At 29.2% G+C, this 15,721-nt stretch overlaps 1 protein-coding gene across 4 annotated transcripts in view; it reads right to left on the bottom strand.

The window, feature by feature from the left end:
• Positions 1–15,721, bottom strand: part of LOC142333082 (very long chain fatty acid elongase 7-like) — a 128,074-nt gene that overhangs the window by 97,333 nt on the left and 15,020 nt on the right. The window contains exon 1 of one of the 4 annotated variants that reach the window (XM_075379907.1): positions 14,988–15,210. The exons of 2 other annotated variants lie outside the window; for them this stretch is intronic. In XM_075379907.1, the coding sequence (XP_075236022.1) occupies positions 14,988–15,016 (29 nt within the window). In that variant the 5' untranslated portion in view covers positions 15,017–15,210. Of the gene's footprint in view, positions 1–14,987; positions 15,211–15,721 lie in introns of those variants that run through there. One more of the 4 variants, XM_075379906.1, reaches the window with a different exon arrangement.

The following is a 15,721-nucleotide window of genomic DNA, read 5'->3' as shown; positions in this document are numbered from 1 at the left end:
AATGAGGTTAAGCGAGTGCGTGAGGAGTAATGGAAAACATTTGGACGACATAATATTCAAATAAAAAAAAATCTATGTAAGTAATTCACTATAAATTGCAAAAATTGATTTTTAATTTGATATATTAAATGTTTTAAACTGTGTTTCGTACTAACACAGTTTAATTATTATCCCTCAAAAATCGTTAGCTTTATAATCCGGACCCGGTGTAATAAATAGGAAGGAAATCAGGTTATTTTAAATGATGGGTTTATTTAATTTGCCTGTATAAAATAAAACTATTAAATAAAAATGAACAAAATTACATTAATTTTTATCGTGGCACAAAAACGTTTGACTTCTAAATAATTAAAACAACGAGAAAAAAACCCAATCAAAAAATATAAATCAAATCCAAAAAAACTTTTGAATTGAATTTTTCCGAATGCCTCATTACATTGTATTTTACGTCTCGTTACATTTATTTCAAATTCGCTAAAACCACCACAGTCGAAAAAAAAATAACAGAGATTAGAGACTTTCTATTTACTTTGCCTGAAAATTTAGGAAGTCTTCCGCAGCCCGGTTCACGCAGTAATTTAAATCCAAAGGTTACGCTATACCGTACTAAAATTTTATCAGTTTGAATTCCCACATATCAATAAGTTAAGCTAAGGTTCGGTTAGTTTACCTCCTTTTACATACAGGTTTTTTTAATATTCTATTGCAATAAAGGGTAGTTCGCCTCCACGTGGTGCACCCTTTCTTTCTTTTTCCTGTTCCCGGTTAACTACCGTTTAGATAATTCTTCAGAGGATGAATGAGGATGATTTGTACGAGTGTAAATGAAGTGTAGTCTTGTACATTCTCAGTTCGACCGTTCCTGAGATGTGTGGTTAATTGAAACCCAACCACCAAAGAACACCGGTATCCACGATCTAGTATTCAAACGTGGTGCACCCTGGGTAACGCTAAATGAGCTAGCAGATACTGGCAGTCAGACAAACCAAGACGTTAGGTTCTCCTGACCACGCAGACATAAGCCTACAGTATCACGAACTGCAGGCCTTGTCGCTAGTTATACCCAACAGTCGTATTCAGGACTTGCCAACAAGAAAAAAAAAATCTATTATAATGAAGGTTAACAGTTTACTTATGACATTAACAAAAAGGTATAATTTTATGAAAGGAACTGTTTTTTTTCATTCAAAATTCGGTTCATACGCTAATTTCGTGTTCATATAGAATCTGATTAGTACAATTTTATTAAGATTCCACTGAATAAAAGAAAAAAAAAACATTCGGGACGACAAATACGACAAAAATGAAATTATATAAAAAAATAACAAAAAATAAAACTGAAAGTTCTTATAAAATGTTAAAACTGGAACAGACCACAAAACTACAAATTAATCCAAACAGGAATTCTTAACATCGATGTCGAAAATAAATCTACCAATCTAAACTCTAGTTCTAGATTGATAAAAGACGTTTCAATCATTTAATAAAAAAGTCTGATGTGAATACTAGATGACTTCCATGAACGCCAATTAAATTACATACACACATTTTACACTGCACTTCGTTTAAAAAACTTTAATAGTTAATAATAATTAAACTATTCCGTTTAATGAACTCTTTTATACTGGTTACAAATGTTAATTTCGACCTTACGGTGTAAAATAATCGGTTTTTATTATTGGATTATTTGGTGAATAATAAAAACTGAAAAAGAAACAATCAGACAGGAAAAAGAAAAATGACATGAAGAAATATATCTCAAAAAAACGACAAGATGAATATAACGGGGAAGAAAAGGTTAAGAATACGGGAAGAATAAAAAAAATTAAGAGATAATAGATATAAAGAAAGAAAATGTTAAAGCTAAAAAAAGAAAGAATAAAAAAATTAAGAGATGAACGAGGAAGAAAATGTTAAAATCAAAGAAAGAATAAAAACGTGAAAAAATAATAAATATAAAGAGGAAGAAAACGGTTACGACAAGGAAAGAATAAAAGAGAGAAAATTTGAAAACTAGAGAACGTGTACGCAAATTAAGATCAGAAAAATTATATCAAAACCACAGAGAGATTAAATGAATGTCAACAAAAAACAAATAAACGAAATGATGATCAACTCCGACTTATGCAAGAATATTGTCCGATAATATCAAAGGAGTAATGAACTAAAAGAAAAGAATTTTTTGCAATTTATTAAAGACTGGCATGTATGCCTCTGTGTATATGCTGTTTTTGGGAGGGTCTATTTTTCAGTCACTCTGTAAGTTACTTTAATGTAGATTAAATTAAACATAAATTCCACATTAATTAAACAAAATTAAACCAGAAAATCCAAAAATAATACGATTCTAAATTATAATTTTCAATTAATATTAAATAGTCAGATGTTTCACCAAATCTATTACATACACATATGTAATAATACCTATTTAAATTACATAAAAACATTTTTAAAAGCAATTAAATTTTATTTCACTAATGACTTATGATTCTTTGTCATATATTTTTTTTATTATCATTGAATAATTATTTATTGTAAATTTTTTTTTTTTAAATCACGGATTTTTTTCTGTTTAGTCACTGGGAATTACCGTTCAGATATTACTTCAGAGGATGAATGAGGATGATATGTGTGAGTGTAAATGAAGTGTGGTCTGTACAGTCTCAGTTCGACCATTCCTGAGATGTGTAGTTAATTCCAACCCAACCACCAACGAACACTGGTATCCACGATCTAATATTCAAATCCGTATATAAAAAGTAACAAGGAGTTGAACGCTGCAACTCTCGACTTCCAAATCAGCTGATTTGGGAAGACGCGTTCACCACTATACCAACCCGGTGGATTACAATCACGGGTTAAAAATGATTAATAAATCAATATATTTAGATAAAAAAAAAAGGTAAAAAAAAAGAAAAGTTGATTCGAACCTATGTGCCATCCACCTTCCCTTGTAAGAGCCGTATATTTCATTAATTAAAATTTTATTGGTACAAATATGAATTATAGGTACAAATATAAATAAGGATTAATCTTATTAATCCTTAAAGGTCACCTCGGTACAAATTTGAACCATCAAAGAATTATAACTTGAATTACTTTATTACAGATAAATAAAGTATATACATATACTAAACAACCTCATTAAACAAAAAATATATTTTAAAATACAGCAAATATCTATAAATACTTATTCGAAAAGATTGTTATAAAAACTGCGCCACGCTTTTATTTAACTAAATATTTTCATTACTTTTAATTTTAAAATTTAATAATTATTACATTTATTTATTTTTTATTTATTAGATATTTATATAATTTATTTTTTACTTTTCAGTGCATTTTTATATTTGTTAATATATTATATTTTTTCTGTTTAAAATTCTAAATTTGATTTAATTCTTATTTTTTACTTTTTAGAGGGTTTTTCTAATTTGTTTCCTTTTTTTATTAATGTTAATATTAATTAAATAAAAGCTTTTTTAAAAAAATAATGTTTTATATTTAATCAAATATATTTTTGTAATTTGTTTTTGTGTTTTTATTTTTTTTTTTTTTTTTTTTTACTTTTTAGTCTTAATGAACAATAAACTTTTTACATCCAAAAAATAAAATATTCTTAATAATACTTATATCTGAATATTATTGTTTGTTCAAGTTTGTTTCTTTATTAATACGAAAAAGTAAAAATATTTATTTTTACACATCGAAGTTACATACGTGTACCAAATTTCATTGATTTTCATACGATAGATCAAAAGATATAGCATTGCAAGATTTGATTATAACTAAAGCAAGTTAAATAAAAGCTTATAAAAAGACCCGAATTGAGCTTATTTACTTTAAAAATCAGAATGACGTGTGTGTATGTGTGTTAGATCAGATCACGCCTTACACAATTCAACAATAAATTTATGATAAAAAAAATTCCTTCAAATCGTCTATATACAAAATGAAATTTTCCACTAAAAAGAATGTTTCCACTTAAGTTGCCTGAAAAGTAAAAGGGATCACAAACAACAAAAAAAAGATGAAAAATTTAACAACGTAATACACGGGTAGAATTTAACCTTTCACTTTTTTAAATATATCAAAAATAAATTAGTATGTAGGTAAAAATAAAAAAATAAATGGAAATTTTAATACAAAAAGTATCGAAACAAAACCGGTAATTGAACCAGAGACGTTTAATTATACTATATAGTTTATTCGATTTAATGCGAAGTGAATAAATAAATTTTGGGCGAGAACTAAAATCTAATAGAAAATAAAAATATTTTTATAATATTAAAAATATTTACTTACGTAAACCAATAAAATTTAATATTATTAATATCCATTCTGTATTTCAATTAAATGAACGTAAATTGCATTTAGCAGAGATAATAAGCACAGTGTCGATGAAAATAAAAACTAAATATGGAAATTAACACTCGATTACCGGACTACTATGTACAACGATTACAACCGAACCAGATCTACGAAGCGACTAATAATATTATTACGTTAACTATACCAGTTAAAAATCTGTTATTGCCGAAATCAATTCGACCTGATGTTAAAATATAGTTACACATACTTATTTTTTATTTATTTTTTTTTTATAAGTAGTCTATGTAATGATGTAAGAAATAAGTTGTCTACCCAAGTGTCACGTTGCACTTTTATCTTTTAATATAGAAACAACATTAAATGAAATGATTTTTATTCGGTCGTGTAAATTGAAGGATTTTTTTACATGATTACAAGCGGTAAAGAATTTTACGGTATTTAATATCTTCTTTTTTTTCTAAAAAAAAAAAAAATAATAAAAGAAAGGAAAGAAAATTGTAATATCATTTGTACAATAGAGCGAATTTAATTTAAAAAATATCTATCAGAAAATAATAGAATTCATGACTATGTTATTTTTCTTTTTAGGTTTTTTTTTTAATATATATTTATATGAACTATATTAGTCGTTCATAACAGTTATATACCACATTACTCACGGTCCTTACCGACAAACCAACTAGTTCACAACTAAAAAAAAAAAATTAAAGGTAATTTTAATTTACGCCACATTTATTTTTTTTATTAACCGTTGTGACTACATTTCACTACTGAATATTTTATTGAAAAAAACAAAAATACTGAAGAATAACTAAAGAATGGTACCCGCTGCCCTTTTTTAAGGCTACTATTTTTAAGTACAACATCGTAAAGGTACAATATCAGGAAAGTACAATGCGCAAAGGAAATGTTTAATATCAGTATAAATCACATAATTCATTCTTTCACCTTGTGCTCCTCCAATTTTGTTACTTATGACCAACGGTTTTCCAAATAACGTTGATTTTAAGAAAATATCATACCAATACACCTTATTCCACCGGACCAAATCGCTGGAATCAGTCTCGGAAGGTGCCATGACCAGAAAGAAAATTACGTCATATACTTATAAGGGGGAACCCAAGGAGTTCACCGCAAACTAATAACGTCTGGGAAAAGATCATGCGTATAACGCCCACCCTCTGCCTCATCCCATCTGGCCTGATTTGATATTGAAAGCATTGAAAGAAAAGTGGGTGTAATGCAAGGGACGACGAAAAGGAAGGACTGGATTATTCTGGATAAGATGGATGAACGTAGACAATGGAAGAATGTGATCAGTCAGGACTGGTGATTGAGGAGGAGTAGCAATGTGAGGAGGAGGAGCAAAGAGGGCCAAAAGTACTAAAAGCGGAACTAGAAAAGCCAATGAAGTATCTAAGAGAAAAGAAAGCAATGGGCTATGATGGAATACTATCTGAGACTTTAAAGGTTTTGAGAACAAGTATAATTCTGAGATTAACAAATCTAGTCAATAAGATCTATGAAACAGAGTAATGGCCTGAAGATTTACTTAATTTACTTAAAACAATTTTAATACAATTACCAAAGAAATGAATGCCAAAGAATGCAAAGATTATAGAACAATTGGTTATATCACCAAAGCTGTTACAAGAACAAGAAAATTGAAGTAAGGATTTAGATGTACATGGGGGTGGGCCAATGTAGTTTTAGGGCAGGTAGAGGGATTCGAGATGCAGCAGGATGCTCGCAGAAGGATTTTGGAAGTGAATAGAAATATGACTATTTAATATGTTTCATTGACTGGAAAAAACTTTTGGTAGGGTGAACTGGAATGTGTAAGGCTTGAGAAGATGAATCAGAACAATAAGGTATTGGAAGATGAGTGAGAAAGGGTTGTAGTTATCACCGTAATGTTTTTTATTTACGCAGAAAAGTAAATGGAAAAGGCCTTAGAAAAGGCAAAGGGTATTGTGGTTGGCAGTGAAAGAATAAAAATGATTAAACATGCTGATGACCAGCCAGTGCTGGCGAAGTCGGACGAGTAGCTTCAACATATGCCAGAAAATATTAGTAAAATAGGTAAAGAACTAGAGATGAAGATTACATAGGAAAAACCAAGGTGATGAAAATGAACAGAAGGTTCAAATCCATTAGTATTCAAGTGGATTTGAATACTATCGTGATACCGGTGTTCTTTGGTGATTGGGTTTCAATTAACCACACATCTCAGAAATGGTTGAACTGAGACTGTACAATACTACACTTCATTTACACTCATACACATCATGCTCATTCATCCTGTGAAGTAATACCTGACGATGATTCCCGGAGGGTAAACAGGAAAAAAAGGTTCAATAAATATAGTTTTGGTAGGAATTAATATAGAACAAGTAAAATCCTTTAAATACTTGGTGAAATGGGATGAAAGTTGTATGGAAGAAATTAAAAGTAGCACAGCGATGGGTAAGCTGGATGTGATAAGATTTAAGCGATTGTTAACAGCAAAAATAATATAGATTAAATTAAGGAAGAGGTTTGCTAAGTACTACATTTGGAGCATGGTGCTGTGCTGTATGGAAGTAGTCGTGGACTATTAAGGAAAAATAAAAATGATATTTAAATAGCTTTGAAATGCGGTTGTGGAGAAGAATGACACAAGGGTGCGGTGGATTGACAAAATATGGGATAAAGATGTATTATCAAGGACTAAGGAGGAGGGGAAGTTAACAGCAATAATAAGAAAGAGGAAAATATCTTAGTTAGAACATATCTAGGGAAGAGACGTGACTACTAAAAACGATAATCGAAGGGAAGGTAGAAGGTAAACAAAAGGAGGAGGAAGAAGATGGACTGGAATGCTAGAGGATATCAAGAATGGGATAAGTTATAGAGAAATGAAGGATGACACTCAGGACCAAGAGAAGTGAAGAACATCCAATTGAAACGTGTCATAGGAAAGATCTACAAGAAAGAAAGAAAGATAGAAAGAAAGAGACCGAGAGAGAGAGGGGGAGAGAGACGAATAGAGAGAGAGAGAGAGATGTAGAGTATTTTCATATTTGCAAGGCAACTTAATTTATACTTCATATTTTTTTTATTTTTCAAGTTTTATAATACACATTATACTGTTTAATCATCCTTGCAAATACTCCAATCATAAAAAAAAATACCATTCTAATAAAACAATTTTTGGTAATTTGTCATCTTGATAAAAAAAAATTCAAATATTGTAAGAAAAAATTTTTGCTAATGACCCAGAAGAGTTGAAATTTTATTTCAGGGGAAATCCCCAATCCTTCTTCCAATTTTTAATACATTCTTTCCCCGTGAGGTTAGTACCTGTCTACCAAGTTTGAAGAAAATCGGTCAATGGAGTCCAGAGTTATGACCAAATACAATATATATGTACACAGAATATATATGAATAGTTCATTGAGTATATAAAGTGACAGACAAGATTAGTTATACAATCTATTTACAGTTTCTGTTCATAATTTTTTTAACAATATTATGTTACAAAATTGGAAAGCGTTTACTTTAACACATTTGAACGATAACAATATTAAATTTCTCTTACAGTATGTGTACATTTAAGGCTATCTTAATGTACATAAAAATTATTACAGATATATTTAAAAATCCACAGAAATACTAATGTGAGCAATTTTAATTAACTACAATTTGTTACAAAATCTATGACTTTAAATCGACATTGCTATCAGTACATTTCTAGTAAATTTAATTTTTATTTAAATGCATATTTTGGTGAAGTTTTTCATGCAGATTAGGCAATTTTTTAATGAAAAACACAAAACTGAGCTTACAAGAAATAAAAAAATTTGGGCATTAATACATATACTTTTCAAGGTCATCAAGATTATAAAAATGTTAGTATGCAAATATTATATAAGTGGAAGATATAAACATTTTCATTTTCAAATTTGAAGTAGATTAATTTACTCATGTACTTCCTTGTACAAAATAAAGGAAGTATTGTGATCATGAAAAATTTTAGTTTTCAGATTTCAATGGAAATATCCATTTTGACCTCCCTGAATCCATTTTCACTTGTTTCAGGGTGGATGGTCAGTACATATGTATCTCGCATAACTAAAAAACGATTAGCCAAAGGATGTTGAAATTTTGGATTAAGGACTGTTATAACATATAGTTGTGCATCTCCCCTTTGGATTGCAATCGACTGGACCAAAAGTGTCCAAAGAAAAGTCAAAATCCAAAAAATTTGGATTTTGGACTGTTTCTTAACTGCAGTAATAAGCCCTCATCGAGAACTTTTCAACTATATATTATAAGCGGTACTTATTTTCATTGGTTAAAGAGTTAGAGCCAAATAAAATTTTATTTGATGAAATATTTGGATCTTACAAGAGGAAGGCACATCGATTCAATCTGACTTCATCTCCTTTTTTTTAACTTTTTTTTTTAATTTAAATATATTGATTTATTAATAATTATTAACCAATCTAAAAAAAAAAAAAAATATATATATAATAAATAACAATTCAATAATTATTAAAAAAAGTATATGAAAAAAGTTATTAATAAAATAAAATTTTATGTACTTTTCATTTTAGAAAAATGTGTGCATGTTATTTAATAGGCGTACAAGGAAGGCATGTGGTGTCCACATCAGATTCGTTTTTCAAGTTTTATAATACAAATTCTATCAAATAATCATCCTTGCAAATACTCCAATCATTAAAAAAAACCATTCTAAACATTTTTTTAGTTTATTTTCATTAATACAGGATGTCTATAAAGTCTTTCCATGATTATAAAAAAAAAACTATTACAGTTACAGCTGTGCGATTTGTGGCAAAAGAAAGAAAAAATTATCAAGTTTTTTTAAACTTTTGTTGCAAGTAGAGGCAGAGTAGAAGGTACTGTGATCAATTTTTTATAAAACGGTGTCAATCCAGGAGAAAATGCAACTTATGTTGTGGTATCACAAGTCGAAATCACAAATTATTGTGCAGCAAAATTTTAGAAGGGAATACTGATGACCAATACCAGATAGCAAGAGTAATGTTGCGTAGTATGCAAAGTTTACGGAGAGTGGAAGTGTAGTCAACCATCTGCGAACACAGCAGTCATCCGTTAGTGAAGAGAAGGTTGAGGTTGTGTAGCAAGCATTTCTACACAGCTCTTCCAAATCTACCCGTTGTGCATCTCGTAAACTCTGTATTTCCCGGTCAACAGTGAATAAAATTTTACACAAGAAACTAAGGGGTTGAACACATATAAAGTTCAGATATTGCAACATGTAGAGCCACATGACGGCCCTCGTCATGATGCCTTTGTGATCAAGATTATGCAATAAATCAGTAACAATGAGTACCTGCAACATGTGTGTTTTTCAAATAAGACTACTTTCCACACCTCAGGGTAAGTAAACAGCCATAATGTGAGAATATGGGACTCAGAAAATCCGTATTTCATCACGGAAAAAATTATGGTGAGATTTCCAGAAAGTGAATGTGTGGCGCGGTTTGATGCACAACAGAATCATGGGTCCCTTCTTTTTCATTGAACAATCAACAACAACTAGCATTTACCTGGATATGCTCAACACTTTGCTATACCTCAATTAAACGACATGCAACCTAGGATGGTTTTCCAGCAGGATGGCACACCACCACATTGGGAATTACTAGTTTGAGATTTTATGAATGAATCATTTCATGGGAGATGGATTGGGCGCGACTGTCTCATTCCCTGGCCACCACGATTACCAGACATAACTCCCCTCAACATTTTCCTCTGGTGTTATGTTAAGGACAGAGTCTACGCAATACCCGTTCCTGATCTGGACACACAGAGAGAGAATAACTGAAGCTGTTGTTACCAGTGTTATCAAGGAAATGTTGACCAACACATGGCATGAAATTGATTATTGGTTGGACGTTCTACAAGCAACAAAAGGCACACACGTTGAAGTTTATTGACATGGTAAAAAAAAAAACTTCATAATTTTTTTTCTTTCTTTTGCCACAAATCTCACAGCTGTAACTTAACAGTTTTTTTGTAATAAATTTTTGTAATTATTCAAAGACTTTATGGACATCCTGTATTACGTTCTTACAAATTATAATAAATCAACAACTTATTTACCATATAAATAAACTTACATGTCTGTACTCATGAGAGTTCATTTCTTCTAATTAATGTTTCAGTAAAATCTAACAGAAATTTTTCCCTTTCAATGGGCAGTATAATTTTCTTTCAAATAAGTTTTTCATAAGTTTTTTTTTTTAAGGAGGACAAAAGCTTACTTATATGTTTCAATACTGGCACAAATTTTGAGAATTACAATAAGTACCGATTTGTAAAAATGAAGTTAAGTATTACAACTTTTGATTTGTAGGTGATAATATTTCTATAAAACCATGTTAGGTGGCACTCAAATCCAGTGGAAAATGGATATTTGTCGTGCAAATAATCTATAATGAAAAATATTATTTTTTAATCAATGAGCATAATACAGGAGTGTCAACTGAAATGCAATGCACAGCAGGACATATATAGAAAACAAAATATCACACAAAGCAACAGGTGCTGCCATTTTGTAAGTTTCACTCCACAACTACTAACATTCCAAACTCGCTGACCAATGTGTTCTCATTTTCTATCACATCATCGCTGTTATGGAATCAAGAAGTACACTTGCTATGTCAATGCATCAAAAACAGATGCAGCAATTAAATTTTATTAACAGTGGAAAATGTTAACACTAGTAAGAATCATTAACACTGTTGATCAAAATACTGTGAATAAGTAGCAATAAACTATTATGTAACAAAAGCTGGTAAGGTGAATATTGATTCATTCCATCACAGATGATAAACTGAAGAATGCAATGAAGTCATGAATGTAAAGACCACCAGCATTCTTCAACAACAGAATGAGAAATCTAGTTCACAGTTGGAAGAAATGTGTATCTCTAAATGGTGACTACTTGAAAAAAGTAATTTAAGATTATGCAGCAAATAAGACGCAATTTTATGGCATATTTGTGTCATTTCATCTCTATCTCTTTTCATCTGCAAGTTATGAGCAACTGTGAATTCCATTTCAGCCAATTTTCACAAACATTAGAGGTAAAAAACTCAATAAACTATTTGACTATCTACTTGCAGATTTTTTTAGCAAATTTATAGGTAGTTAAATATATTAAAATTAATATACATGTGCTAAGCAGTTCAAGACTTAAGTACTACAAAACTCTTCCACCTTAAGCCTAAGTTCTCCCACTCTTCCAGTAACAGAAAATAGTTGCCAATATGTGGTATTGGCAATGTATTCAAGTTAGCTAACTATATTAATCTAACTGAATAATTAGCAATTAATATTTATGTATTTTTAAGTGTAATATAATAATGGCAATTTTTCCTATTTCAAAGAGGTAAAAATTGTTTTTTGTTGATTAATTTTTTTTTTAGTTTCAATTATTATTATTCATGTGTTTAAATTTTTTATATAATTTTTTTACATAAAACAGGTTTAGAAATAACAAATTTATTTTTTTTTCATTTTACAAAACCATTTTTTCTCTACTTAAATAAATAAATAAATAAATTTTTATTTGGATCTGTACAAAAAAAAAAATACATTACATAGATCACATCAACATAAGGCAAAAAATAAATATAAAAACAAATTTATAATATAAAAAAAGATGTGTTAAAGTCCACATTAATTATTAAAATACAAACACATGTAATAATATTAACCTAAACATTAAAAAAAAAAATTAACTATGAAAAATACAGAAATCATAAACCGCTACTGAATATTATATTGAGCATTTATTATGTACACAATGAACTGGATACGGATTTTAAATTAGTATTATTTAAAAATTCATCAACAAAATATATATACCATTTCAGGAAAATAAAATATTTTAATTGCATGAATTAGCGAGAAGATTTTTTTAAATGGTTCAGTAATTTATTAAAAGTTTAGTTATAGTATATTAAGGCTCTTTTTCAAAAATCTAAGTATTTTGTTGAGTTATACAAAAACAGCTCTAATGACTGGTTTGATAGGGGTAAATATTTATTTTTTAAAGAGTTAATATTCGACTATTCTTTTAAGCAACGACTGCACATTCATAAATATAAACACACAGATAAATTAACATATTTAATTTTCTAGATGTGATTCACACTTATGGGCACTAGACAATGATCTAATAGTCCATTTTTATATCTTAAAAACTTATTCAGACTTCATATGGAATCCCCAAACATGACATTATACTTTATACAAAAATATATGTAGGCATAATAAATATTTAATAATGATGACAAACTTTGTATCTATTAAAGCACGTCAGAGCAAACTATAGTTTGATTTTGTTACAAATGAAATCAATTTCATCCCACAAGAACTTGTCATCTCAAATTATACAGAAATTCTGTTTTGTAGGTAACAAAAATAATACTGTTATCATTAACAAGAATTTTATCTACATGATCACACACTTAATTGTACCCATGAAGCAATAACGCAATGATTTTAACCTATTTCAAGTTAGACAGTTACAAACCATCCAGTGAATAATTTCTGAGCTACTACTGCACAATTTTTAAATCCTTTTTAGTGATTATCTTAAGGTATAGATAATAGTTATGTCATCTGTGAAAAGTGTTACAATAAATAGCTCAAAATTTAGAGGCTGGTTATTAATAAATTGCCCTTCAATAAATTACTTTTTTTTTAATTTAATTAAAAACCTTCAATTAATTTTTTTCAAAAAATATATATATGAAATCAAATCTTCATGTTTTTAATAAACTGTAAAAAGTTATTAAAAGAAAGAAAGAAAAAAAAAAGAAATTAACTGACAAAATATATTTTCATTGATTATGTGTTGACACATTATTAGATGTAGAATAACATTATAAAGGTTTTATACATTTTTTAATTCCTTGTACGACAAAGTAAAAGAAGTATTGTAATCGCGAAAATTTCAGATTTCAACGGAAATATCAATTTTGACCATCCCTGAATCCATTTTGACTAATTCTGGTGTGACGTCCACACTTACACATATCTTGCATAACTCAAAAACAATTGGCCATAGGATGGTGAAATTTTGGATTAGGACTGTTGTACAACTCCCCCTTTTGATTGTAATCAACTGAACCAAAAATGTCCAAAAAAGCCCAAAATCCAAAAACAATTTTATTTTAAAGTTTTTCTTAACTGTAATAATAAGCCCTCACTGAGAGCTTTTCAACAATATATCATAACTGGTATTTTTTCCATTGGTTCCAGAATTATAGTCAAATAATATTTTAATTGATGAAATATTTGAATCTTATAAAGATAAGGCACATCGGTTCAAATCAGACTTCATCTCTTTTTTTTCTTAATTTAAATGTATTGATTTGTTAATAATTATTAACCTCTGACTGTACAAAAAATTTTAGGATAAATATTGTTATTCAATATAACAATAAAAAAAATATGAAAAAATATCAGAAGTTATTAGTAAAATAACATTTTATATACTTTTCATTTAAAAAAAAAATGTGTATGTGTAATTTAATAGGCATACAAGGAAACTCATGTGGTGTCCACAATAATGCAATAGTCATTATTAATTCACGAATCCATTGTAAATGACTAAGTGAAAAATAAAATCATAATATAATTCATATTAGTTGAATGGTTGAGGCACCACAACATAACTGTGCCTTCTCTTTGTAAGATCCAAATATTTCTTTAATTAAAATTTTATTTGTCTATATCTCTGGAACCAATGAAAATAAGTAACACTTATGATACATCATTGAAAAGCTCTCGAGGGCTTATTACTACAGTTAAGAAAAAGTCCTAAATCCAAATCTATTTAGAGGTATGACTGTAATTACATGTTTAGCCAGTCGATTGCAATCAAATGGGGAGGTGCACAACTAGAACTTTAGGACTAGGTGCACAAGTCCTAAATACAAAATTTCAACATTTAACAGCAATACTGTTTTTGAGTTATGAGAGTACATTTGTCACACCGAACTAGTCAAAATAATTCAGGGACGGTCAAATAGATATTTCCGTTGAAATCTGAAAACCGAAATTTTTCACGATTACAATACTTTCTTTACTTCGTACAAGGAGATAAAAACAGTAATTATTTATTTATAATTGTGAAAATAATCTGAAGATTGTTAACAAGCCAAAATATGTATGTGACTTAACAGTTTTATAGTGTCAATATTTGGGAACAATTTATGTATATAGGCAAATTTAAATTTAAAATCATTATACTTTACATTATTACCATACATTTAAAAACAAACTGTAAAACGTTTAATATGCAAAAGAAAAATACAATGCGAGCGGGCTGAAAACCCAGTTGAAATGCTAATCAGCATAGAAATGAAGTACAATGTAAATATAGGAAACATTACATAACAATTACAATTATAAATAAAAACAACATAAAAAATGTTATTTCATCGCCAAAATTTTTAATGTACTTTTCAAGGTCTCTTCCATTTTGTACTACTCATTTTAAGGTTAGGACTACTACTTACTTTTAATAACTGAAGCAATATCTGTTGCTACAAATATTGCGTGAATAAAATGCAAATACGATTCATTAGGGTACAAATTTTACTTACCTAAGTAACATAATTAGAATTCCAGACATCTCTACGTTTGAGTGTTAAATTATCTTCATGTATATCCTTCAGCATTTTCACTTAACTGTCGAGTTGTACTTTTCATAACGCAAAGAATGATAATCTGTCATTATCAATTGACAAGTCACGTCGAAAAATTGTAAATTTTCCATAAATCTAAGCACTGCTAAAAGAATTAAAATTCTTAAACCGCCAATCTTACAATAATGAGAGATGAGTGGTAAAAAAATTGTCCGTAACAGCAGCACTTGTCTGCGGGGGTAACTGACACGTGGCGAGTTTGTGACAGCTGGAGAGCGGGTTTGTTAGTATAAATTTAAAACTATGCGTGGTTCTAAAAACACTTCCTTGCGTAGTGCGTAGGTATTAGCGGGTGACTTGTTATTATGGATTTCATTTTTCAACAATAAAAGCAAAATACGTTTGAATATTCGAAAGAAGTGATATGTTTAAAAAGTGTATTACAGCTACACTTTCTACATCACAGAGTAAATAAATACTTATTTTCTTTTTATTGCCTCACTTTTCTACAATACGGCCAACTCAGTCGATATTACGCTCGTTCCTTTTTTACATTGAAAATCCAACCTGCTAAAAAAAATTTTCTATGACTTGTCGCAAATTACTTGTGTAACAGCTGATTTTCGATGTCGAAGGTTCTGAGGTTAAACTCCTATTAGAAGATGGTTGCTTTTACATGGATTTGAATAATA

The sequence above is a fragment of the Lycorma delicatula genome, chromosome 12, assembly GCF_047948215.1.
Source record: "Lycorma delicatula isolate Av1 chromosome 12, ASM4794821v1, whole genome shotgun sequence".
NCBI classification, from domain to species: domain Eukaryota; kingdom Metazoa; phylum Arthropoda; class Insecta; order Hemiptera; family Fulgoridae; genus Lycorma; species Lycorma delicatula.
This window is presented reverse-complemented; position numbering and strand designations above follow the sequence as displayed.